The 25,359-nt window shown below is 55.9% G+C and overlaps 3 protein-coding genes across 11 annotated transcripts in view; 2 read left to right on the plus strand and 1 right to left on the minus strand.

Moving 5' to 3' along the window:
* Positions 1-1,888: 1,888 nt before the first annotated feature.
* Positions 1,889-4,862, plus strand: HGH1 (HGH1 homolog). Of its 2 annotated transcripts, none has more exons than XM_039254148.1 (6): positions 1,889-2,587; positions 2,660-2,760; positions 2,854-2,952; positions 3,153-3,244; positions 3,347-3,469; positions 3,826-4,862. In XM_039254148.1, the coding sequence occupies exons 1-6, from the start codon at positions 1,935-1,937 to the stop codon at positions 3,874-3,876; spliced, it is 1,119 nt and encodes a 372-aa protein (XP_039110079.1). In that variant the 5' UTR covers positions 1,889-1,934; the 3' UTR covers positions 3,877-4,862. The 2 variants fall into 2 exon arrangements, with proteins under 2 accessions (XP_039110079.1, XP_039110078.1); XM_039254147.1 differs by having other exon boundaries at positions 1,892-2,587; positions 3,550-4,862.
* Positions 4,837-10,958, minus strand: LOC120246545 (testis-specific serine/threonine-protein kinase 5-like). The gene is made up of 9 exons (XM_039254149.1): positions 10,407-10,958; positions 7,618-9,094; positions 6,951-7,058; positions 6,547-6,749; positions 6,397-6,452; positions 6,051-6,183; positions 5,847-5,962; positions 5,256-5,390; positions 4,837-5,173 (listed from the first exon to the last, which is right to left on the minus strand). Exons 2-9 carry the CDS (start codon positions 7,819-7,821, stop codon positions 4,947-4,949), a joined length of 1,182 nt encoding a protein of 393 aa, XP_039110080.1. The 5' UTR covers positions 7,822-9,094; positions 10,407-10,958; the 3' UTR covers positions 4,837-4,946.
* A 312-nt stretch (positions 10,959-11,270) lies between these two features.
* Positions 11,271-25,359, plus strand: part of MROH1 (maestro heat like repeat family member 1) — a 62,561-nt gene continuing 48,472 nt past the window's right edge. For 5 of the 8 annotated variants that reach the window (XM_039254068.1, XM_039254074.1, XM_039254075.1 and 2 more), the window contains exons 1-2: positions 11,271-11,336; positions 24,492-24,558. In XM_039254068.1, coding sequence (XP_039109999.1) covers positions 24,537-24,558 — 22 coding nt within the window. In that variant the 5' untranslated portion in view covers positions 11,271-11,336; positions 24,492-24,536. The other 3 variants (XM_039254069.1, XM_039254070.1, XM_039254071.1) reach the window with 3 other exon arrangements.

Here is a 25,359-nt window from a genome sequence, read left to right on the forward strand (position 1 = left end):
CAGTAAATTACTGGGGTCAAGCTGGAAGTAGGAACTTGTAGGCCAGCAAGTGGCCAAGCATGCAGGGAGTGAGAGGTACTAGGTGGCCACTGGTGTGTGTGTGCGTGCGTGTGTGTGTGTGTGTGTGTGTGTGTGTGTGTGTGTATTAAAGGGAGCCTGCAGTCATTTGCTGCAGGTGAGACCAGAGTCTGTTGGTGCCTTTGTTACCCTTGGGTTGGAAGGGAGAGGAATTGATGGGGTCCCATGCGCTTTATTCAGGATGCAATAGGGACAGCAACCCTTTGGACCCTTCTACCTAAAAAATGTCAGGCGACATACCTTGTATGTGAAGTACAGGGTCTCAGAGGGCTTTGGCTTCCTTCTGAGCTGTTGGAACCTCCCAGGACACTGGTCAGACAACTTGTGGGGCCCAGGTGTGCACCGGCTGTGGGGTGAGCCTTTGTGAAGGGCCAGTCTAGCTTTTACATCCTTTTTTTAAAAAAAAATTTTTTTTAAATGTCTGTTTATTTTTGAGACAGAGAGAGACTGAGCACGAGCTGGGGAGGGGCAGAGAGAGAGGGAGACACAGAATCCAAAATAGGCTCCAGGCTCTGAGCTGTCAGGACAGAGGCCAAAGCGGGGCTTGAACCCACAGACCGTGAGATCCGTTATAAAACCAATAAATTCTTCTTAAAATACCAACATGAGAGGGGCACCTGGCTGGCTCAGTCGGTAGAGCGTGTGACTCTTGAACTCAGGAGTTCAAGCCCCACATTGGGCATAGAGCTTAAGAACATAAGTAAAAATATATTTGTGAAAATACCAACATGAGAGGGTTGCCTGGGTGGCCCAGTCACTTAAGTGTCCACCTCTTGGTTTCAGCTTGAAACTCTTGGTTTCATGATCTCACAGTCATGAGATCACTGCAAAGTACAGAGCCTGTTTGGGACCGTCTCTCCGGCTCTCTGCCCCTCCCCCACTCCCGTACCCACCAACGAATTCTCTCTTTTTTTTTTTAATGTTTATTTTTGAGAGAGAGAGGCTGAGTGCCAGAGCGCCAGCGGGGGAGGGGCAGAGAGAGAGGGGGAGATACAGAATTCGAAGCAGGCTCCAGGCTTTTCCATGTCAACACAGAGCCTGACCTGGCACTCCGAACCCACAAACCACGAGATCGTGGCCTGAGCCACAGTCCAACGCTTAACCTACTCAGCCACCCAGGCGTCCCTCAAAAGAAGCATTACAAAAAACAAAAGTATATCATGACCAGGTGAAGATGACGTCACGAAATACAGGCTGGTCCAACATTAGTCAACCAGGGGTGCCTGGCTGGGTCAGTCTAAGGAGCATGTGACTCTTGATGCTGCGGTGGTAAGTTCGAGCCCCACGTTGGGGGTAGAAATTACTGAAATTTAGGGGCACCTGGGTGACTCAGTCGGTTGGGCGGCCGACTTCGGCTCAGGTCATGACCTTGCGGTCCGTGGGTTCGAGCCCTGTGTCGGGCTCTGTGCTGACGGCTCAGAGCCTGGAACCTGCTTCATATTCTGTGATTCCCTCTCTCTCTTGCCCCTCCCCGGCTCAAGCTCTGTCTCTGTCTCAAAAATAAAATATAAGGATTAAAAAAAATTACTGAAATTTAAGAAAAGATAAAAGTAATGGACCATGTGACTTTTCCAGTGAGGACGGATCTCTGCCCCACCCACGAAGGAAGAGGGCCCGTGTCATCCGTCAGCTACCAGTGGCCGGCTGGCCTCTCGGGGACTGGGGTCACACTGCATTCACTCCCTCAGTGCGCGCGCCGCCAGGGTCACCCGCTCCAGCGCGGGCGGCACAAAGCGCAGGGCCTGCGTGAGGCCCCGCCCCCGCACGCCGGCCCCGCCCCGCGCGCAGAGCCGCCAGCCCCCCGATTGGCCGCCGCAGCTTCCGCTCCTCTGGCAGGCGGGGCCTCAGCCCTGGTGATGGCGGCGGGGGCGATCCGCGGCGGCATGGGCGAAGCAGGGGCCGGTGCGGGCGCGGCGGCTTGTGGGCTAACTTCCGAAGGGCCGCCGAGGCCAGAGGCCGGCCTGGAGGCGGAGGTGGCGAAGCTGCTGCCCTTCCTGGCGCCTGGGGCGCGGGCGGACCTGCAGGCGGAGGCGGCGCGGCACGTGCTGGAGCTGACCGGCTCCGAGCCCGGTCGGACGCTGCTAGCCGGCCAGGCGGCTCTGCTGCGGGCGTTGGTCGAGCTGGCCGCGGCCCCGGCCCCGGCCCCGGCGCGCGACGCCGCTCGCGCCCTCGTCAACCTCGCTGCCGAGCCCGGCCTGCACGGGCCGCTGCTGGAGGCCGAGCCCGAGCTGCCCGCCCGCCTGCTGGGCCGCGCGTTGGACCCACAGTGGCCCTGGGCCGAGGAGGCGGCCGCCGTGCTGGCCAACCTCAGCCGCGAAGAGGCACCGTGTGCCGCACTGATGGCAGCGCTGGAGGTCGCGGAGCCGGGGGAGTCCCGCCTGGAGCGGTTGGTGCGCGCGCTCTGCACGCCTGGGTACAATGCCCGCGCGCCCCTGCATTACCTGGGGCCGATGCTCTCCAACCTCAGCCAGCGTCCCGCTGCGCGCGCCTTCTTGCTGGACCCGGATAGGTGAGGCCCGGGGCGCCCGCGGGGAGGGGGTCGAAGTGAACAGGGATGGCACTGAGTGACCCCTTCCTTCAGGTGCGTGGTCCAGCGGCTGCTGCCCCTTACCCAGTTCCCAGACTCCTCGGTGCGCAGGGGCGGGGTGGTGGGGACTCTTCGCAACTGCTGCTTCGAGCATCGTGAGTAGGGGTGGGGGTGTTACGGTTGGGGGCCTGAGACGGAGAGATGGCTTGGGGCCTTGCTAGACGGGCCCGCATTTCTGCCCCCCCCAGGACACCACGAGTGGTTGCTCGGGCCCGAGGTGGACATTCTCCCTTTCTTGCTGCTGCCCCTGGCTGGCCCTGAGGACTTCTCCGAGGAGGAGATGGAGCGTGAGTGGCTTGGGTGGAGCCGCACGTTAGCTGGGCAGAAGGGCACGCCAGTGGGGGGGGTGGGGGGGAGAAGATGCCAGGTCAGGACCCCTTCTGAAACCTTCCAGCTGGTGAGTTGCTGAGCACGGATGGGGCTTACAGAGGCAGGGGCGGCCTGGATACCCAGTGCTTGCACCCAGTGGCTCCCCCCATCCACCCAGGGCTGCCTGTAGACCTGCAGTATCTGCCGCCCGACAAGCAGAGAGAGCCTGATGCCGACATCCGAAAGATGCTCATTGAAGCCATCATGCTGGTGAGCAGAGGCCCTGCTGTGTTCACACCCACTCCTAACATACCCGCCCCCCGCCCCCAACACGGGCACACTGATGTGTAGATAACCTTTGCCTTCTCTCAGCTGACGGCCACAGCACCTGGTCGGCAGCAGGTGAGGAGCCAGGGAGCCTACCTGATCCTGCGTGAGCTACACAGCTGGGAGCCAGAGCCCGACGTGCGGGTGGCCTGTGAGAAACTCATTCAGGTGGGTGCAGGGTTTGTGGGGAAGGGGCTGGGTGTCTGTGGTATGCCACCCAGCTGCTCACCTGCCTCCCCTGCTGGCAGGTGCTCATTGGGGATGAGCCAGAGCAGGGCATGGAAAACCTGCTGGAGGTGCAGGTGCCTGAGGACGTGGAGCGGCAGCTGCAGCAGCTGGACCGCCAGGAGCAGGAACGGCACGCACGGGCCCCGGAGCCCCGAGCTGGAGGGGCCACACCCACCTGAGCTTCAGCTGCAGGCCTCTGTCCTTGCTCAGCGGTTGCTCCCTGCTGAGGATCTCTAGGGCGATGTCCAATGAGCCTGGGAGGGTGAGGCTACCTCTGTGTACCCCCTGGCTTCCAGAACCTCGGCCCCGTGGAGCAGCACTGTCAGCCAGAGCTAGCCACGCTCTAGGACTCTTGGGTGCCTCCAGGAAGATGGCCGATGGGCTGGACAGATCAGCGGTGTAAGCCTGAGCGACCTCCCAGGGCGCTGTCGAGGTCTGCCCACCCGTGGGTGTCCAGGTGGGAGTGATGTCCTTTGCTGCCAGCCCCCCCCCCCCCAGTCCTCCGTTCTGGGGTCCTAAGCGTGCCCTGCCTGAGACCCAGCTTCAAAGGACTGACCTGGTAAGATTTTGACCAGCGTCAGCCTGTCCTGGGTGCACCCCTTGGTCTGTCCTTGGAGCGCTTGTTGGGCGCTGTCTCCCCATCATCCTCTCCACCTTCCTGCTTGACCTGTGCCACAGTATGGCCCTCAGCCGCCTGCTGGTGGCTTCCAGCCCTGGCCTGGTGTGATGTACTTGCTGTCCCCACTGACCAGGCCCTACCCCTGGTCGGTTTCCTTGAGCGTCCGAGCCCTTTGCCTGACACACACTCGGAGCATCTCCCCGATGTGCCTGCATCCTTGTTCTTTGCCAAACCTCTCCCTTGCCCACCCTCCGCCACCTTGGTGCCTCCTATGGGTTCAAGAGACTTGTTCTCCCCCAGCTCCTTGTGTGGTCCCTCAGTTCTTCAGCCGCCAGGCCAGGCCTGGCAGCGGGTCAGCGTGGCGCTCCCCCTGCTGTGCCCAGAGTCCTGGCCTTCCCAGGTCCCTCGCACTCGGGCACTGGAGTGCGGCCTGCTGCCCCGAGCGTTCCCAGCACCCCCACTCCCTGTGTCCTCAGTCCTGGCGCTGCCCGTGAAGCCGGGGGTCCACTGTGGCTCCTCCCCTCGAGGCTGGGTGCTTCGTGGGTACGAGGTATCTCCTTCCTTTCCGGTACCCTCTAGTTTTCTCTCCCAACTAACGGTCTGGCGTGGGGGTGTGTGGACTCGTGTTCTCTCGGGATGATTCCCTGTGGCTGGCTGCCCCTTCCTGCACAGAGACATCCACATCCCCTCCACAAAATAAAAGCTTTATCTGGCCTCGCCTGTGCCCACCCGTGCTCAGTTGACCAGGTAGTGCCCAGGCATGGTCCTGATGGCAGGTGGGGAGCTCAGCCATGGTAGCTACCTGGAGGCACCCACCCCCAGGCTGCCTGGCCTCATGCTCCAGAGCCCCAGCTGGGCAGAGCCTGTGCCTCCTCTTGAGCCGGCCTCTGTGGGCTCAGGGGGCTCAGGCGGTTGCCTAAAAGCGCTTTCGAGGTGAGGTCCCCTCTGCTGGGGGCACTGCCTCAGAGGCTCCGGAGGCTCCGAGTCTCTGCCAGGCTCTGTGTGCTCAAGCTTAGCCGGCTTCCCAGCAACCGGCAGCAGTGGGGGATCAGGAGGGGTGCTGAGGGGCCAGCACCTGCCCACCGCCCCCCAAGGCCTCCATCCCACCTGGCGGCATCCTGAGCATGGTGCCGAAGGGCATACGTGTGACGGGCAGCATCCAGCAGTGCGTGGCCACCTGCTGCAGGCCCAGGCGTGCACACGGGCGCAGCTGTAGCAGGCCCCGGATCAGGTCCTGGTATTCTGTGGGCGAGGGCTCACAGCTGTGGCCTCCCTCACACTGCCCACCCTCTCCGTCCCCAGCCATGTCTGTCACTGTCAACGATGCTGGCAGCTTAGAGGAGTCAGCCCACTGGGACCCCCCCAAATGCCTTGAGAGAGTCTGTGCTTCACCAGTCTTGAGGTCGGGGCTCAGAGAGGGAGGGCAGCGTGCCCTGGGCTGGTGCAGAGCCCGGTGGGGCTACTGCCTTTCCAGACGAGCAGTCTGAGTCCAGGCCTCCTCCAGCTCAGCCTCCCTGGCCCCTGGTTGCTGGGATACATTTACCCTAGCCTGGGTTGGGGGTGGGGTGCAGGTCAGTCACCCATGCCACTCCTTCCCCCACACAGCATGACCCTTCTCTGGACCCGGGTGTCTCTCTGGCTGCCTGCTTTCCAGGCCCGTGCTGGGACTCGGGAGGGACCCAGGGTGTTCTCACTCACCTGGGGACATGCCCGGCCTGAGGGTGGGGCCACGGCGCATCTGGTGCAGCATGTGGTGGGGCTGGCGCTCCTTGAAGGGCAGCTTCCCGGTCACCATGGCATACAGGATGATGCCGCTGGGGGCGCAAACTCCTCAGGGCGTGCGTCCCCCCCTGCCCTCCCGCGGGGCCTGCCGACGCTGGGGTCCCTGCGGGCGCCACTCACAGGCTCCACAGGTCGGCCTGCTCCCTGTTGTACTTCTTGCTCAGGAGGAACTCCGGGGCTGTGTAGGCCACGGAGCCGCAGAAGGTGCTCAGCAGCGAGCTGTTGAAGCCCGGTTGGCTGGCGAAGCCAAAGTCTGTGTGTGGAGGGGGGGGCACAGGCCAGGGAGTCCCCCGCGTGAGGAGCAGGAGGGTGAGAGCGCCCTGGCCAGGGGGGGGGGGACGCTGTGCGTGGGTGTCTGTAAGTGCAGCTGTGGGCAGGGGTCAGACTGGGCCTCCTGGGAGGGTTGTGGGTCCAGCCTGGCTGGGATCACCAGTGTAGGGGGGTGGGGGCTGGGCCGCAGGCTCACCGGTCAGCTTTAGGAGGCCTCGGTCACCCAGCAGGATATTCTCACACTTGAGGTCCCTGCGTGGGGAAGGGGAAGAGGTGCTGGCCCTGGGCTCAGGCGGGTGGCCTCGATTCAGGTGTGGGGCAGGCCGAGGAGGGGCAGCGCCCTCACCGAAGCGCGATGCCGGAGCCGCGGCAGTGGGCCACGGCGCTGACGAGCTGCCAGCACAGGCCGCGGGCCCCCTGCTCGCCCAGCCCCGGGCTGCAGCGCTGTTCGGACACCCAGTCGATGTGTTGCAGCAGGTCGCCGCGGGCTGCCAGCTCCAGCACCAAGTAGGAGCACCGGCAGCCCTGGTAGGTCTCGTAGAGCTGCACCTGCCAGGCCCCGCCCACCTGCTGTCGCCCAAGGAGGGCTGTCCAGTGCCTTGGATCAGGGTCTCGGGACGGGGCTGGGCCCCAAGCAGAAGGGTCCCCAGGGGCGGGGGGTGGAGTGGGGGGCTGGACAGCTGGGGTGGGGAGGGCTGGCAGTGGGGGACGGGCAGGACGGGCACCGGCTGCCTCAGGGCCTCTGCCTACCACATTCAGGTGCTCATAGGTAGCGTTGAGTGATGATATCTCACGAGGCAGGAACTTTTGGGAGAACTCCACAGGGGCCTCAGCAGTGGAGATGATCTTGATAGCCACCTGCAGGGGTGGAGGGTGGCCACTGTGTCCAGACCCCAGCCCCTGGCGGGGGACATGGACAGGCCCCGTGTCCTTTGTGCACATTTCTTTTTTTTTTTTTAATATTTTTATTTATTTCTAGGAGAGAGAGAGAGAGAGACAGGGTGAGCAGGGGAGGGTCAGAGAGAGAGGGAGACACAGACTCTGAAACAGGCTCCAGGCTCCGAGCTGGCAGTCAGCATAGAGCCCGACGCGGGGCTCGAACCCACGGACCGCGAGATCGTGACCTGAGCGAAAGTCGGACGCTCAACCGACTAAGCCACCCAGGCGCCCCATGTGCACATTTCTGAACTTGGCTGAGGCAAGCTTGGGAAGCAGCATCCTTGGGGGGCAGTGTTGGCCTTCCCCTTCCTCTCTGGCACTGGTGCTCTCGAGGCGTTCTGAACCGGGAGTGGCCAGCTTGCAGGAGCCCTGGCCTCCGGAGAGGGTGCCAGACTGGCAGGGAGGTGCCTCAGTGGGGTCGGGAGGGGCCCGCCGGGGCTGGGCTGGAGGGCGGCTGCCGGCTTGCTGCCCGCCTCACCATGGCGCGGCGCTTGGCCCGCAGGTCAGAGGCCAGCTTGGCGTTGTGCTGCGTGCGCTCACGTGAGGCGGAGGCCAGGTCGACTTTGGAGAAGGTCCCAGAGCTGATCTTCCTGGGAGAGAGCGGGCAGCCCTTGTTCCTGCACTCGCGCACCTGCTCCATGAAGTTTTGCTGCCCCAGCTTTCGCCTGGCACTGCCCTTCATGGAGGGCAGGGTGTCGTGGAAGGGGACGGGGTGCGCCAGCTCAGTGCAGGGAGTTGGGGTGGAGGAGCAGGGCTGAGGCCTGACTTGTGTCAGAAGGGCTAGAGTGAGACGGGGCTGGAGGAGGCTGATGGGATGGGGGCATTGAGCAGGGCTGAGAGCTATGGGTGGGAAGTAACACAGGTGTGGACTGGTGGGGGGCAGGGCAGACTCTGGGAAAGCAGGGGCAGATTCTAGAATGGAAGGTTCTAGAGCTGCCCCTGCGTTGTGCCCTCAAAGAGGGGTGTCCTTTTGTCCCCCAGGACCTGCTTTCCTGAGAACATCTTGCTGGAACCGGCCTTATCCTGTATAGGGCCCACTCTGTGGGGTGAGAATCCTCCAGGCAGGGTGAGGCCTCTATGGGCCACCCAAAATGTGACTGGCCACAAGGGACCTTTAAGGAAGCTTGTGGGGAAGGAGCGGGGAGCCTGTGGGGAGGGTAGGCACAGAAAGGTGAGCAGGGTCTCTAGGGACATAAAGAAAGAAAAAGAAGCACAACACGAGCTCTTAACCGTTTCAGCGAAGCCCCCTCATCCTTTGAGAGGGTACCAAGGTGGCACCCAGGCGGGCAGCAGTAGAGGCTGAGCCAAAAGAAGGGCATGGGGTGGGAGCCACCTGGCTTTCCTCTGCTGTGACCTTGAAGCTCCTCCTGCCCAGGCCAAGGTTTGCTGCAAGAGACCTTGTCCCCAGAGCTCTGTAGACTTGATGACACATCCCCAAGGCAAGCAAGGGTCTACATCTGGGCCCCCCTCAAACTGTCCAGCTCCAGGAGACTGAAGCCAACACGGTCCGTGCCCCCTTCCCCTGGCCTCCAGAGTCTACTGTTGCCCGGGGTGGCAGCGGCTAACGTTCCTGAGCATCTGCTTTGCACCAGGCACCGCTACGGAGTCACGGGTGCTGCGGCTGCCACCTCCCTTGGTGTTTCCGTGCCCAGCGTGCCCATCCCACGGTAGCTGTTCACATCCGGGATCTCAAACTGGAGCGCAAGCAAGTGATGCCTGTTTTATGGGTGACAGTTTGGGCAGCAGAGATCCAAACATGCGGTCTCTCTGCTGTGAGCTAGAGGGCACGGTGGCTGTGGACTGCTGTCCTGGCAGTGCCTCAGGAGAGCCTGCGTCTTGGAGGAGGCTTGGTGAACCTGTGACTTGTTCTCCGCCGGGATCCACAGCGGCCACAGTGTGCCTGCTGCAGTGAAGGCCTGGGGACGCTCTGGTAGGACAGACCCATTTTCTTATCCCTGTTGGACCAGAGCAGCCTTAGAGTAAGGTTTCTGTTTAAGATTCCCTTGCCCACCCACCCCATCGCCCGTTTGCTAAGTTGCCTTGGGATATAGACAATACAGACAGATTAACAGGCTCCCTGCTGACATAGGGGGTAGAAAAGAGAAATGGCTCCCGATTTCAAGCAGAGGGGTGTTATTCAGGTGTCCGAAAAAGGGAGCACCGTGTGGCTCCGGCCAGGGGTGTCTGTGCCGCTGAGCTGCTGCTGTGGAGCCTGGGAACCCTGTCCCTCTAAGCTTCCCAGCTCCCATCAGTGCCAGGACACAACTGGAAGCCAGTGAGAATGTGAGGAGACAGGCAGGACCCCTCTCTGTCCATCCTCCCTTTGCAAAGTCTTTCCTGCCCTCCTCTTTCTCTGCACTCTCAGTCATTCACCAATTCGATGAGATTCACTGAGCACCCATCATGTGCCTGGCTCAGTGCTTAGCACCTGGGAGCAAGCCACAGACATGGGCCTTTCTCTTAGAGCTTCCAATTGTAGAAGGGAGACTGGCATTAATAATGTAACAAAGTCAGGGCACCTGGGGGCTCATTCTGTGAAGCGCCTGACTTCAGCTCAGGTCATGATCTCACGGTTCGTGGGTTCAAGCCCTGTGTTGGGCTCTGTGCTGACAGCTCAGAGCCTGGAACCTGCTTCAGATTCTATGTCTCCCTCTCTCAGCCCCTCACCTGCTCACACTCTTTGTCTCAAAAATAGACAACATTAAAAGTATATATAATATAATAAAGTTGAATGACAGCAGTGATGTGTGCTGGGGCAGCCTGTGCCCTTGGGGAGTGAAGTCTGGCTGGGGGGGGGGGAGGGCAGAGGGCCATGCTGGGCACTGGCCATGGGGTACTAAGGCAGGGCTTGGTAAGGAAAGGGAGTCCTCCAGATGTGAGCTTCGAAAAGGCCTGCCTCCTGCCCTAGCAACTTCTACAAACGGTGGTTACCCCCTCCCCCTTCCACCCGGTGGTGGTGGTGGGGGGGATGGTTAGGGCTCTTCCTGAGGAGCCAGGCCCCATCTGCAGAGCATCTCACTGTCAGCCTTCTGGATTCTGTCCCTGTCTTTCGGGCTCCATCCCTGAAGCAGAAACAGCCTGAATCCCTTCTCTCTTTGGACAAAGAATGTGCCTCCCCGCAGTGTTGAGCAGCCTCCCTGCCCCAGTGTGCGCAGCGCACACCACTGCTCACAGCTCTCTGCAGACGCAACCTGCTGCAAGATGAAGACATTTGTTGGGCCCTGGATGTAGCCGTTGACCACTTCCTTCTCAAGTCGCTCTTCTCACCTCCTGAGCTTCTGGAAGGCCGCTCATTTTTTTGGGTCTGTTAAACACGTCCCGATTTTAGCCTCCGAGGTCGTGCGGGTGCCAGTGCCCCTGGCCGGGGTGCAGCCCTCTCCCAGCTTCTTCCCTTCTGCGCTGAGCGCGCCTCCTGCCACCTCCCAGTGCTTCCGGTGTGTTGTTTGCTCATCATCTGTCGGCCCCTCGCCAGAGCCCCGAGTCCCCGGAGACCTGCCCATCTTGTTGGCCGACTAAACAACGTGCACTGTCTGCTCGCGGAGCCGGCGGCCCGGGGTCTCTGGGTATTTGTTGCGTGCTCAGTAGGTACAGTTCTGAGTGAGAGACAACAGGGCACAGTACTGCCCGTGTGTGTCCAGGCTGGGCCCACCTGGCGTGTGCGCCTGGACAGGTGTGTGTTTGCGAGGGGACTGGCTTTGAGGACGGTGGCGCGCCGAGCCCGCGTCCCCGGCGCCTTCTCCGGGGCGGGGAGCTGCCGGCAGGGATCTTCGCGGTGTCAGCACCCCAGGCGGACGGGAACACAACGCGGGAGGAGTCCAGGTCCCGCGCGGAGGAAGAAGGAAGTGTACGCCCCGCGCCTGCGCAGTGGCCGGCCGCACCCCTGCTGGCCAGCCCGGCCACGCTCGGGCCCAACTGTCAGCAGCTGCGGGCTCGGGGCGGCCGGGGGCGGGGCGGAGCACGAGGCGGAGTTTGCGCACTCGAGCTCGCAGGGGCCTGGTGGGCGGGGTGGAGGGGGGATAGGGACGCGACTCCAGCCAATGAGCGTGGAGATCGCGTGGGGGCGGGGCCGGACTGCCGCGCGCCGGGCCGCGGTTGGTGGCGGGCGGCGGGGGCGGGCTCGCCGTGCGGCCCCGCCCACTCCGGTCCGGGGCTTGGCGGGAGGGCGGCGCCCTGGCCGCGGCGGCCGCAGCTTCTCAGGTAAACGGCGACCGGGAGCCGGGGGCCCGCGAAGCTCTCCCGGAGAGGTGCCCCTCAGGGAGCCTGGGCCCGAGAGTCTGGGGGCCACCCGCTCGGCCGGGCCGCGCGGGAAGCCGAGTCGGGAGGCGCCTCCCCAAGGTCAGTGGGCGAGCGCGAGGAGGGTCCTGGGCGTCGCGGGGCCGAGCCCGCCCCTGGACTCAGGTGCGTCCAGTCCCCGGAGGAGCCGGATTTGCAGCGTCACAAGCCGGAAGAGGCCCGGCTGCCTGGCCGCTCACCCGGTTCCTCATGCGGGGTGCCGGGTCCGGTGCCCGTGCCCTCCTGGGGCGGGGGTGGGGGGCGTGAGGTCCGTGCCCCTGCTCCCTGCCGCGAGGACACCGGGGTGTCCTTTAGGGCAAGCTAAGCCCAAGCTCTGAGAGCCCCACAGCGCGGGGGGCATTGTATTTCCGATTTCTCTGACATTCGAGGAGGCGGTCCGGAGCGGGGAAATAATTTGTCCAAAGTCACGAGGGTTATTGGTCACAGAGTGTAGGTCGGAACGCTGGAGGGCCGCAGGAAACGCCGCTCTCCAGTCAAGCGGAGAGCTGGGTGGGGCGCGGCCGGGTTGGACCCCCGGCCCGAATGCTGGGTTCCGATCTTCCTGCAGTGCAGCGGTAGGGCCCCAGGAGAGGGCTCGTGGCCGCGGGCAGTGCTCGACAACACACTTGCACACACGTTCCCTTTCGCCAGCCTAACCAGGGTTCGGGCGGGGCTGACCCCTCAAGGCGGTGAGTTGAGTACAGAGGGGTGGGGGCGGGGGCACAGAGGAGTGGCCTTGCCTGGGGTGGGAAGCCGAGGGGCTGTCTGGTGGCCCCGGGGAAAAGGTGGGGTTGCGATGGAGGCTGGCTTTGGGGCAACAGTGTCGGAGGCAGGGACCACTTTGGAAAGGGGTGGTGGTAGGGGTGAAGAGGGTGAGTGAGTGGCCCGTAGGGTGTGGGGAGGGAGATTGAGGGACAGGAAGGGGTGATGCTGATACCTGACCCAGATAGCTGAGTGCATGATGACGGGTCGAGATGGCAGGTGAGTTGGGGGTCACGGAGAGGTTAGGGGTAAACGTGGTGAGTTGAGTGCTAGAGCTGTCGGGGTTGAGTGGTCTGGGTGGGGATGCCCGGCGGGCACTGGGCACCAGACCCTCTTGGGAAGCATCAGTCATGGGAAACTTTGGCAGTGGCTTGATTGTGATGTGGCTCCATCCACGCCTATGGTCCTGGCAGCCAGGGGGTCTGGGGATGCTGCTGTCAGCAGGATCCTCCTTTTCAGGCCTCAGGCTGTCCTGGTTCACCGGACGGTCTGTGGTGTCACAGTGGAATGACCTGAGTTGAGCCGCCTCGATTACCTTGAAACCACATGCAGGCTGCTGCAGCCTGTTGAGACCTGCATCTCACTGTTTCTCATTTCCCTGGGGCTGCTTGCTGCCTGCAAACACCAGTGGATCAGAGGTGGAGGGGACATGCTTGCTCGCATCCATCGCTAGGCCCTGTGTGCTTGGAAGCAGGTGTTTGTGCTTAGCTTTCAGGCCAGGGTCCGCTGAGGCCCAGGTGAGCAGCCGGACTGAGGGTCTGCAGCTCCAGATCTCGTGAGTCCCTTCCATGAGCTCAGTTATTGGTCTCCTGAGGCGGGGGCTCCAGGGAAGCCTCGGTGGCTCTTGTGGGCTCCTGGCTGGTGCTTCGGGGACACTGGCTGCCGGAGTCGTGAGGAATGTGTTTCCTTGCTGAGCTGGGGGGCTACCTGGCTGTGGGGGGTTGCACGTGAACCCAGTGACACAGCGTGGCACGGCTGATGTTGAGAAATAGTGTTCTCGAGTGACTGAGCAATGAGCTGTGGCCTGCCTTTCCCAGGCCGTCAGCCCAGGTTCCTGGTGACTCTGGAAGCCTGTTCTTCCTCTGGCTCCTGTTCTAGGAGGGGAAGTCCCAGGGCATGGTGTGGGGGTGGGGCATTCCCGTGACCCCACAGGGCGTCTGACTTTCCAGCCTCCCTGCATACGCCTGACCATCAGACAATGGTGCCCTACCTCCTGTGCCCCCTCTGACACTAACGTGTGTTCGGCCCAGCACCTCTGTGCCCTCTGCCATGTCGTGTGGCAGCCGTGATACACGTGGGCGCCCTTCAAGCCAGAGGCTCGAACTGTGTGTGCCTGGAGGGGGCCTGGTCGTCTTACTAAATGTGGTTCAGTGACTGCGTGGTTTAGGTGACTGATCACTGAGTTACCACGTGTAGGATCCTGAGAGGGAAGACCCCGTCAACCCTGCCTCATGACCTCTGCTAGCGCATCATGGCGTGGGCGCCGAGCGTTGCGGGACCCAGTCCTGGCTGAGTCCTGCCTGCTGTTAACTAGCTGCTGACTAGCAATGTTTCTCTCTGTGTGTGTAAAAAGAGGTGGTACCTCTAAGGTGCTGCCTGGGCAGTACCTTACGTGGAAGGTAGCAAGATGCAGGATGCCTTCCAGACCCTTCCTTATCTCTGCACCCTCTACCCCGGCAGAGTGTTAGTCCTGGTTTGCCATCAGCAGCCTCCTCGTGGTTTGTCACCGTAGAGAGCAGGGTCTGTGCTGCTCTCCCTGTGTGTCCAGTGTCAGTACACAGGCCACCCGGCCTGGGTCACGGGCAGCGGACGGGACCTCACAAAACTGGTCTTACTCAGCTGTGCACACTTTTCTTTTCCATTTGATGGTCAAGCTCCACTCTTTCCTCTATGGTTTATATGAACTCACCCACCTACCACTTTCTCCCGTTAGATGTTTTTTAGCAAGTCTGACCAGATCTCTGCTTGGTGTTTGTGTTTCTTTAACATCTCTGTAGATACATTTCAGAAGGTGGGTGACCCCATCGCACGGTGTGGCCCTTAGGGCTTGCAGCACATGTTCCGCAGGCTCTGCTGACTGTCCCCCCGCGTGATGACCACAGCACCGATGATGTCCGATGCTGGCGGAGCAGCAGGCCCCCCTCCAAGCCTTGTGACGCACACAGAGCCTGGTGCCTGTGTCCTGAACTAAGCTGCCCGCCGGTGCAGGAGAGGCCAGCGCTGCCTCTCTGTCTGCTGGCTGTGTCTTCTGGGAATTCTGTAGCCTCCTTTGTCCACTTTCCTATTTGTCTTCTTGATGTAGCTGAGCTCCTTTGCATGTTAACGTTGGACACGTTGACCTCTTGTTACACCTGTTGTGAATGACTTGTCCTACTTTCTCTTTTGTTTACCTTCCTCTCTGGTGATTGGATGAGGTGTGCGAGCATGGAGGCTTGTGTGCTTGGGTATAAGTGTACGTATATGGTTTTCAAGTCTTATGTATGTCTTTGACCTTCAGAAACTTTAAACTGTCATATTGTCAAACTGAACAGTGTTCACTGAGGTGTCAGAGTTTTTACCGCCAGAGAGTGTCTGGCCTAGAACGGCCTTTCCTACTTCAAGATGACAAAATATTTATCTATCTATATATTTTTAACTTTATTTATTTAAGCAATCTCTACACCCAGTGTGGGGCTCGAACTCACGCCCCCAAGGTCAAGAGCTGCATGCTCCACGGCTGAGCCAGCCAGGCACCCCTACCTGTATTTTCTACTAGGACTTGTACATTTCATTTCTCATTTCTCCATTTAACTCTTACGTGCGTCTAAAGTTCTTTTTTTTTTTTTTTTTTAATTTATTTCTAGGAGAGAGAGAGACAGCGTGAGCAGGGGAGGGTCAGAGAGAGAGGGAGTCACAGACTCTGAAACAGGCTCCAGGCTCTGAGCTGGCAGCCAGCACAGAGCCCGATGCAGGGCTCGAACCCACGAACTGCGAGATCATGACCTAAGTGAAAGTCGGACGCTTAACCGACTAAGCCACCCAGGTGCCCCTCTACAGTTTTTTTAATGTTTTATTTCTGAGAGAGAGAGATAGCGTGAGCAGGGGAGGGTCAGAGAGAGAGGGAGATACAGGACCTGAAGCAGGCTCCAGGCCCTGAGCTGTCAGCACAGAACCCGACGCGGGGCTCGAACCCATGAACTGTGAGATCATGACCTGAGCCGAAGTCGGACATTTAACCGACTGAGCCCCCCAGGCTCCCCCTGTTACGTGCATCTAGAATTCATGTTGCGATAAGGAAAGATGTGGGGAGGCTAATGTTTTCCCTGAGTGTTTAACTAGCCATTTCCACACTATTTGTTATTGACTAATCTGTAGGATATAAAACCCTTTTTTGTATAATATGTTTACCTGCTTACTGGTGTTCATTTCTGGACCTTCTATATAGTTCTGTTGATTTAATACACTTTAATATAGGATAAATTCTCCTCTTCATATACTTTAAGAACTTTCATTGGCTATTGTGTGTTAATTTTTTAAGTTTATTTATTAAAAAATGTTAATGTTTTATTTATTTCTTTTTTTTAATAGTTTATTGTCAGGTTGGTTTCCACATAACACCCAGTGCTCATCCCCACAAGTGCCCTCCTCCATGCCCATCACCCCCCTTCCCGTTTGCCCCCCACCCCATCTGCCCTCAGTTTGTTCTCGGCATTCAGGAGTCTCAATTGGTTTGCCTCCCTCCCCCTCCGCCACTATTTCCCCCTTCTTCTCCCCCATGGTCCTCCGTTAAGTTCCTCCTAATCCTCCTATACGTGCAAACATATGGTATCTGCCCTTCTCTGCCTGACTTACTTTGTTCAGCATAACACCCTCAGGTTCCATCCGTGTTGCTACACATGGCCAGATTTCATTCTTTCTCTGTTTTATTTATTTCTGAGAGAGAGAGAGAGAGACAGCGTGAGCAGGGGGAAGGGCAGAGAGAGAGGGAGATACAGATCTCAAGCAGGCTCCAGGCTCTGAGCTAGCTGCCAGCACAGAGCCCGAGGCGGGGCTCGAACCCACAAACCACGAGATCATGACCTGAGTCAAAGTCGGTCGCTCAACCACTCAACCGACTGAGCCACCCAGGTGCCCCTAAGTTTATTTATTTTTGAGTGAGAGCATGCGCGTGTGAATGCAAGAGTGCATGTGAGTGGGGGAGGGGCAGAGAGGGGAGAGAAAACACTCCGAGCAGGCTCTGCACTGATGGTGCGGAGGCCGATGTGGGGCTCTAACTCATGAACCGTGAGATCATGACCTGAGCCAAAACTGAGTCGGCTGTTCCACCGACTGAGCCACCTAGGCGCTCCCGTTAATTATTCTCTATGAATTTTGGAACCATTTCATCAAGTACTCTCTGTATATATACAGATTAAGAAGGCTGACAGTTTTACAATATTGAGTCATATGGGAGGACTTTGATTCTATTCCTTCAATGAACGGTATTATAAAAAAATCTGTGCACACTGAGGATAAAAAGCAAAAGTTTTCCCCTTGCAGTGCAGTGGAGAAGACGGAGACTGGAGCATACCACTGATCTCATATTTTTCATGTGAAGACAGGCCAGGCAGGACGTCCTTGCAGGGGTGCTGAGAGTCCGGGCCGCGGCCAGGCCTTGGCAGGTGGCCAGGATGTCTAGCCCGTAAAGGAGAGAGAGGGAAGCAGAGAGGGGTCTGGGTGGCGACAGCCCATGTTGAAGGCGCTAGTTAGGTTCTGTGGGCAGCAGGACTGGTAAGCGGCAGTGAGGCGCACTGGGGTCAGGGTTTGCAGGGGTCAGCACTCTGGGCACGAGGAGGCATGGGAGTGGGGTGGCCAAGGCAGGATGGGCCAGGGAGGCAGGCGGGTACTGGGTCTCAGCGGGGGAGTGCGGCACCTAGTGCCTGGTGCGAAGGGCAGAGGAAGGGAGAGGAGAGCAGTGGGGAGCGCTGACGTTTATTACACTGTCTGTCACCGAGGGGTGGGCCTTGCTGCCATCAGTTTCATTCCCTTAGCGGTGTATTAGAGGAGGAGAAGGGTTTTTTAATGACTTTTACCCCCCCACCCCCGCCCCGGCATAGATTTTGCTTTTGGTGTCAGTCATGGAAATTTTATTCTGTGTTGCTTCGCCCCCCCTGCCAGGAGTTTAATAGTTTTAACTTTTACATTTAGGTCTGTAAATCACTTTTTGAGTTTTTTATACGTGGTGTGAAGTATAGACTGAAGTTTGTTTTATTGGATGTAGATGGCCAGTTGTGCAGCACTATATGTTGAGAAGACTATCCCTTCTCCCCTGAATAGACTCTGTACCTTTGTTAAAAATCAGTTAGCCATATACGTCTTGATGTCAGGTAGTGTATGTCCTCCAATTTTTTTTTCCCCTGGAATTGTTCTGGCTATTCTAAGTCCTCACACTTCCAGATGAATTTTAGAATTTGTCCATTGGTTTTTTACAAAAAGCCTGCTAGGTTTTGACTGGGACGCATCTGTAGATCCATTTAGGGAGAACAGATATCTTAGCACAGTATATCTCTCCATTTATTTAAGTTTTCTTTGACTTTAAAACAAATATTTTTTAGAGAGAGCATGAGCGGGAGAGAGGGGCAGAGGGGGAGAGAGAGAGAGAGAGAGAGACAGAGAGACAGAGACAGTGAGACTCTTAAGCAGGCTCCACATTCAGCAAGGAACCTGATGCAGGACTCGATCCCAACACTCTGGGATCACCTGAGTCGAAATCGAGAATTAACCAACTGAGCCACGCCAAGTTTTCTTTAATATCAGAAATGCTTGATAGTTTTAGTGTATTGTCTAACACATCTTTTGTCAAATTTATTTTTAAATATTTCATATTTTAGGGGGTGGGGGAAATGTTTCATTTTTTAAAACTCAGCAAATGGCATGACTTTCCTTTTTTTTTTTAAATTTTTTTGTATTTATTTTTGAGACAGACAGAGTACGAGTGGAGGAGGAGCAGAGAGAGGAGACACAGAATCTGAAACAGGCTTCCGGCTCTGGGCTGTCAGCACAGAGCCCCACACGGGGCTCGAACCCACGAACCGTGAGATCATGACCTGAGGCAAAGTCGGACGCTTAACCGACTGAGCTGCCCAGGTGCCCCTCCATTTTTGATTGTTTATCGTTAACAAATAGAAATATGGTTGATAATTTGATATTGACTTTACATTCTGTATTCTTACTGCTGCCTTAGTGATTTTACTCCCACCTGTGGACTCTGTAGGATTTTCTACATAAACAGTCATATTACCTGTGAATAAAAACTGACTCTCTTCTTCCTTTTTAATTTGAACGATTTTAGTATTTTTTCTTATCTTATTGCACTTGCTAGGCCCTCTACTATGATAGCAAATAGACGTGGCCTGGGGAGAGCTGACGTCCTTGCCTTGTTCCCCACTTGAAAGGGATCATGTTTAGTCTTTTACCATTAAGATGATGTTCCTGGGGTGCCTGGGTGGCTAAGTCGGTTAAGCGTCCGACTTTCGCTTAGGTCATGATCTCGCGGATCATGGGTTCGAGCCCAGAGTAGGGCTCTGTGCTGACTGCAAGCTCGAAGCCTGGAGCCTGTTTCAGTCTGTGACTCCTTCTCTCTCTCTGACCCTCCCCTGCTCACGCTGTCTCTCTCTCTCTCCTAGAAATAAATTAAAAAAAAAAAAATTAAAAAAAAAAAGATGTTCCTATAGGTTTCCTTTAGGTGTTTTTTATCAGGTTGAGGGAGTCCCTTTTATTTCTGTTTGCTGATAATATTTATTAACAAGTGGACATTGAATTGGGACAAATGCTTTTTCTGCGTTTATTGAAATAATTATATGTTTTTTCTTTTTTTGGTCTGTTAATGTGAGTTATATTGACTGTGCTTAAAAATACAAAACCTTGTATTCATAGAATAAACCCCATTTGGTTATGAGGTATTATACTTTTTTTAAAAAAAAATTATTCATTTTGAGAGATAGAACAAGTGGGGGAGGGGCAGAGAGAGAGGGAGACCCAGAATCCGAAGCAGCTCCAGGCTGTGAGCTGTCAGCACAGAGCCCGATGTGGGGCTCGAACCCCCACAAACCATGAGATCATGACCTGAGAGAAAATCAGACGTTAACCGGCTGAGCTACCCAGGTGTGCACTCCTCTTTTTTTTTTTTTAAATAAGTTTGCTTACTTATTTTGAAACATAGATAACACGAGTAGGGGAGGGGCAGAGAGAGAATCCCAAGCAGACTCCCTGCTGTCAGCACAGAGCCTGACATGGGATTGTGACCTGAGCTGAAACCAAGAGTTGGATGCTTAACCGGCTGAGTCCCCCAGGTACCCCTGAAGTGTTACTCTTTTTATATGTGATTGGATATGATCTGATGTAATACTGTTAAGAATTTTTACATTTGTGTCTATGAGGGGTACTGGTCTATGGTCTTCATTTCTTGTAATGTCTTTGCATGCTTTTGTTATCAGAGTAATACTGGCCTCATAGAATTAGTTGGGAAAAAAAAGAAAAAAAAGAAAAAGAGTTGGGATGGTTTCCCTTATTTTCAATTTTCTTGGAAGAATTTGTGTAGAGTTGGTATGATTTCTTCCTTAAATGTTTGATAGAACTCCCCAGGGACGTCATTTAGGCCTTTCATCTAGAGCTTTCTTGTGCAAAGATTTCTTTTTTATTTTTTTAAGTTTATTTATTTTGAGAGAGAGAGAGGGTACAAGTGGGGAAGGGACAGAGAGAGAGAGGGAGAGAGAGAATCCCAAGCAGGCTCTGCACCACCAGTGCAGATCCCGATGCAGGACTCTAACTCATGAACCGTGAGGTCATGACCTGAACCGAAGTGAACGCTTAGCTGACTGAGCCACCCAGGCGCCCCTCTATGGGGAGATTTTTTAACTTTTTAAATTTATTGAGATTTGTTTTACTGCCCAGAATATAGTCAGTCTTGATTAACATTCCATGTGCTTTTGGAAGGAATATATATCTTACTGTTCATGAATGGATGGTTCTGTAAATACTACTTAGGTCAAGTTGGCTGACAGTATTTGTTGTTCAAGTCTTCTGTATCCTCACTGATTATCTGTAGAGTTGTTTTGTCAGTTATAGAGAAATCTTTCCTATAATTTCTATTTCATTTTGCATTACTATTAGCTTTGGCTTTGTGTGTTTTCAAGTTCTGTTATTAGGCATGTAAATGTTTAGGATTGTTATGTCTAATATTAATATATTACTATAGTAAAATAGTATGTTATTTAACATATTTTAAAATATATTATTTGATATATTACTATAGTAACATATTAACATATTACTCTAATATTAATATAGTTACCCCAGCTTTCTTATAACTAGGGTCAGCCTCATTTTTCTTTTCCCACCCTTTTACTTTAACCTCTTCATGTTAACATATGCGGTCTTTCCTGTGGCTTCTTGTGAAATACAGTTAGAATAACTGTCTAACCATCCTTGTCTACTGATTCTTCTGCACCATTTCTAGATCAGTTTGTATTGATTGATTCATTCTCATTGTGGGTTGTTGTTGTTTTTTTCCTCTTTGCATGCTAGGTAATTTTTTATTGGATGTCAGACATTGTTATTTTTACCTTGTTGGTGATAGGTATTTTTGTGCTCCTAGTATTATTCTTGAACTTTGCTGAGATGTAGGTAACTCGAGAACAATTTTATCTTTTCAGGTCTTACTTTTTTTTTAATATTTATTTATTTTTTGAGAGAGAAAGACATATATAGAGAGCAAGCTTGAGCTGGGGAGGGGCAGAGAGAAAGGGAGACAGAGGATCTGAAGTGGGCTCCAAGCTGACGGCAGAGAGCCCGATGTGGGGCTCAGACTCACGAAGCATAAGCTGAAGTTGGATGCTCAACTGACTGAGCCACCCAGGTATTACTTTTAAACTTTAAAAAAAAAAAAAAAAAAAGGCTATTTATTTTGAGACCAAGGGTGTGTGCACCTGGGAGGAGCAAAGAGAGAGGGAGAGAGAATCCCAAGCAGGCTGCACGCTGTTAGCACGGAGCCCGATGTGGAGCTAGATCTGTACCGTGGGATCCTGGCCTGAGCCAACATCAAGAGTCAGATGCTTAACTGGCTGAGCCACCCAGATGGCCCCTTCAGGTCTTACTTTCAACTTTGTTAGGTGAGACCAGACAGGGTTCAGCCTGTGGCTAATTTTATTTTATTTTTTTTTATCAAGACAAAACCCTTTTGAATGCTCTTCCCAGTACTCTGTGAATTTTGATGTTTTCCCCCCTGGCTGCTGGGAACAGCCCCATCCCGGTCTGTTGTGAGTTCTGGGGGTTGTTGCTGCTAATCTTTTCAGGTAGTTCTTTCCCTGGCTTTGGTAGTTTTTTCTCAAACATGGTGCTCGAATTAGTTTTCTATTGCTGCTCTAATAAATTACCATGAACTCCGTGCCTTCAGTGATATCTATTCATAACCCTAGGGTTCTCGAGGACTTTCGTCTAGAGTCGGCAGGGCTGTGCCCCTTGCCGGGGTCTCCGGAGAGACTCTGTTTCCTGCTTCCACGTTGTTGGCAGAATTGGTTCATTGTGGCTGTAGGACTGAAGTCCCTGTTTCCTTGCCGGCTGTACACTAAGGGACACCTCTGGCTTCTAGATGCCACCCGAATCACGTGGTCCAGAGCCTCCTTCCTCTGTCTTTAAAGGCAGCCAGGGTGGGCGGAGTCCTTCTCACACTTCGAATTTCTCCTCCCCACCCCTTCCATGTCCTGGGACCCAGCTGGGAAGGGTTCTCTGCAGTTTGAGGACTACATGCTTTGGGTAGTCTCACCCCCATGAGCCAGGGCAGTCCCCCCACCTCGGGGTCTGTGCCCATAATCCCAGCTGCCGAGTCCCTTTTGACATGTAAGGTAACATATTCACGGGTTCCGGGCGTAGGCATCTTTGGGGACATTACTCTGCTTCTCAGCACTGACCAGTAAGTCCCCAGAGTGACCAAGGACCCTCTGCAGGTCTCTGGTAGTAGAGTCTACAAGCTGGCAGGACCTAGTCCCCCAAGATACCCCCAGTCTGTCTCAACTCAGGGCTGTTGCTGGGCGCTGGTGAGTCCTCCTCAGCCTGGACGCGCCCTCCGGGCCGTGAGCCTGAGTGACTGCAGGGCTCTTGTCCTTCGTTTCCTGGCGCCTGTTACCCTGAGAACTACAGTTTCATGTGTTTTGTGCAGCTTGTTAGTTGTTTTGGTCAGGAGAGCAAATTGGCCTGTTGAGTTGGGTGCACGTGGCCTTTTGCACTTGCAGGAAGAGTGTTCCGAACTTGGTGGAATTTGAGTTGCTTTAACCCTGTTTGTTCCCAGGTAGTGGAGACAGGCAGCCGCGTCCCCTCGGGGGACAGCCACTTGCCTTGTAGATGCAGACCAGGTCTAGGCATCAGGATTTGGCTTCTGTCTGAGCATGTGTGGCCACCACCTTTGAGAAGTATCTTTGGACTCTTTCTGGAACCTGCCGCCAGCGTACTTCATACCCTGTCTGACGGCTGCCACTTTTTAGCCCTTCATCCTTTGGGGTTTGGGGATGTTTGCTGCCTTCTTGCTCTGCCACAAATGAAATGTGTGTTTCTATTTCTTGTTTTCCTTGTTACTGTAGATGCTTTCCAGGAAGAAAGGGGGAACACCTGGCTGATGCCAGCATCTTTGAACCAGCGTCTTCTCCTTCTGCTTTCTCTCTGCCTGGGATTCCTGGAAATTTCTGGTCTGCTAATTTGATCTTGTTTTCTAGTGCTCTTGTCGATTTATGCTTTTTAAAACTTGCATCTTTGGGGCACCTGGCCGGCTCAGTTGGTGGAGCATGTGACTCTTGATCTTGGGGTTGTGAGTTTGAGCCTCATGTTGGGTGTAGAGATTACTTAAAAATAAAATCTTTTTTGGGATGCCTGGGTGGCTCAGCCGGTTAAGCATCCGACTTCATGATCTTACTGTTCGTGGGTTCGTGCCCCGCCTCGGGCTCTGTGCTGACAGCTCAGAGCCTGGAGCTGCTTCAGATTCTGTGTCTCCCTCTCTCTCTGCCCTCCCCCACTCACACTCTGACTGTCTCTCTCTCTCTCAAAATAAATACACATTAAAAATTTTTTAAAAATAAAATCTCTTTAAAAAACGAAAGCAAGCATTTGCATCTTTTCTGTCATTTCATTGAGGTTTTGGTGGGAGAGATGCCTGCCTGGGGCCAGTCTGCATTCCTGAACTTGCATAGTGTTCTCACACACTCATAATTCTGCCACCACTCACGCGTGGTTCTCACTTGGCTTCCTTCCTTCCTGTGTGTCCATAGCCAGACGAGTGTCTTCTTGGTCAGGAGAGGTCATGGCAACTCTCCTCTATTATCTCTGTACTTTTATGGATGAGAGGTGATGAGAGAGGGTCCAAGATGGAGGTGATCCATCGAAGGGAGGTGGGATTGCCAGCGCACAGAAGATGCCAGTGTTAGAAAGCCGTCAGCTACTGCGCTGAGGGCCTGAGGTCCCTCTGACCTTATCAGACCTCGCAGACTGTGACGTAGGTCCGAGCGTGGGACTGTGCGCTGAAGAGGCAGAGGCACCTGCCCCCTGATGCACTTTATTCTTTGGGCCCATCTGCTGCCGGGGCTGCCTCAAGGTGTGCGGTCTGTGAAAGCCACATCTCAAATGCCAGGGGCTGTTTGGATGGTTGGTTTCCGCTGCTGGGGACCCCGCCAGATCCCTATGCTGCCCGTGCAGGCTCTTATTGTGCTAATATTCTCAGGCACGGGGTGTCTTGAGCCTGCAGTGAGCAGCCTTGCTCTTGGCTCTCAGGGACAGGTCTCCCTGCTGTGCATGGACTGCGGGTGCTGCCAGCTTCATGTGCGCCCCCTCTTGTTTACAGAGCAAAGGAAGATGCTGTTGGCAGAGGCAGGGAGCGCACCTGCCCTGTCCCCGTCCCCATTGCTGTGTGGGCTGACATCATCCCAGCAGGGCTGCCATGTGCCGCAGAGGAGAGCTGGAGACTGGAGGGAGGCCATGTGCCAGATGGCTCCCTCCTGAGGAGGCACTGACATCATGTTTTACGCATACTTTTTAAAGTTTATTTATACTTGAGACAGAGAGGGAGAGGGTACATAACCAGGGGAAGGTCAGAGAGAGAAAGAGAGAGAGAATCCCAAGCAGGCTCAGCGCTGTCAGCACAGAGCCCGATGAGGGGTTCGATCCCATAGATCGTGAGATCATGACCTGAGCCAACATCAAGAGTCAGCCGCTTAACCAACAGGACCACCCAGGTGCCCCTGAAGTCATGTTTTATGCAAACACAGTGAAGGCCTGTAAGCCCAGGAGGCTTATGATCTGAATGTGGTTTTACTCCAGGTTTGAGAAGCAGCCGCCCGTGCTCACACCGCTGAGGTGGCCGAGATGACGGAGTCCTACGCAAAGAGTGAGTGTGCGGCCTGGGGTGGGGGTGGGGCTGCGGGCAGGGGCGCAGGACGGCGGGGTTCCCACTAGCTTTGGGGTTCAGGATGCAGCCGGGCTCACGGAGTTGAGTGAACAGGAAGGACCGTCGCGTGGCATGAGTGTGTTCTCTCTAAGCTCTCGGAAAAAAAAAGAAAACGAAGCCATTGTCTGTGTAGATGCTGGATCAGGGGCCAAGAGGGCTGCAGGCTCACCGTGTGGGGAGTGATGCTTGTCGGGCAGAGGGGGCTTTGTGCTCCGTGCAGCGGGGCCCCGCGCCTCCGCCCCTTTCTGCACAAAACCTGGGTCCAGCAGCCACCCTGGCTGCCGGCCTGGCTCTGCCCCCAGGGCCAGGAGTTGGCCGAGGCAAGGGGAGAGGCATCCTTGCCCCACATAGCTCCATCCCCAGGAGCGAGGATCCGTCAGCGCCACGTGCAGGCACCGCGCCCGGAGCTCTGGAGACCCCGAGGATGGCAGGGTCCTGTCCAGGGGGCATGAGCAGGGGCGGTCTGGCTCTGAGCGTAAGGTGCTGGCCAACAGGGGAGGTGGGGTGCTGCAGAGCTGTCTTTGGGAGCAAGTGGTGGAACTCGGGTGCCACCCAGCATGGGGCAGATGGCCATCTGGGGACAACCCCCCACCTCCCTGAGTCTGTAACACCTGCCTGTCCCAGCAGCCACGGTCCAGTGGGGCAGGGGACACAAAGCAAACACAGCCTGGGACGGAAGGTCAGGATGGGGTTAGCCAGAGTGCCCTCGGAGCAGGTGGCCGGTGGGTCCCAAACAGAGAC

The sequence above is a fragment of the Hyaena hyaena genome, unplaced genomic scaffold (assembly GCF_003009895.1).
Source record: "Hyaena hyaena isolate Hyena2069 unplaced genomic scaffold, ASM300989v1 scaffold_474, whole genome shotgun sequence".
Classification (NCBI taxonomy): domain Eukaryota; kingdom Metazoa; phylum Chordata; class Mammalia; order Carnivora; family Hyaenidae; genus Hyaena; species Hyaena hyaena.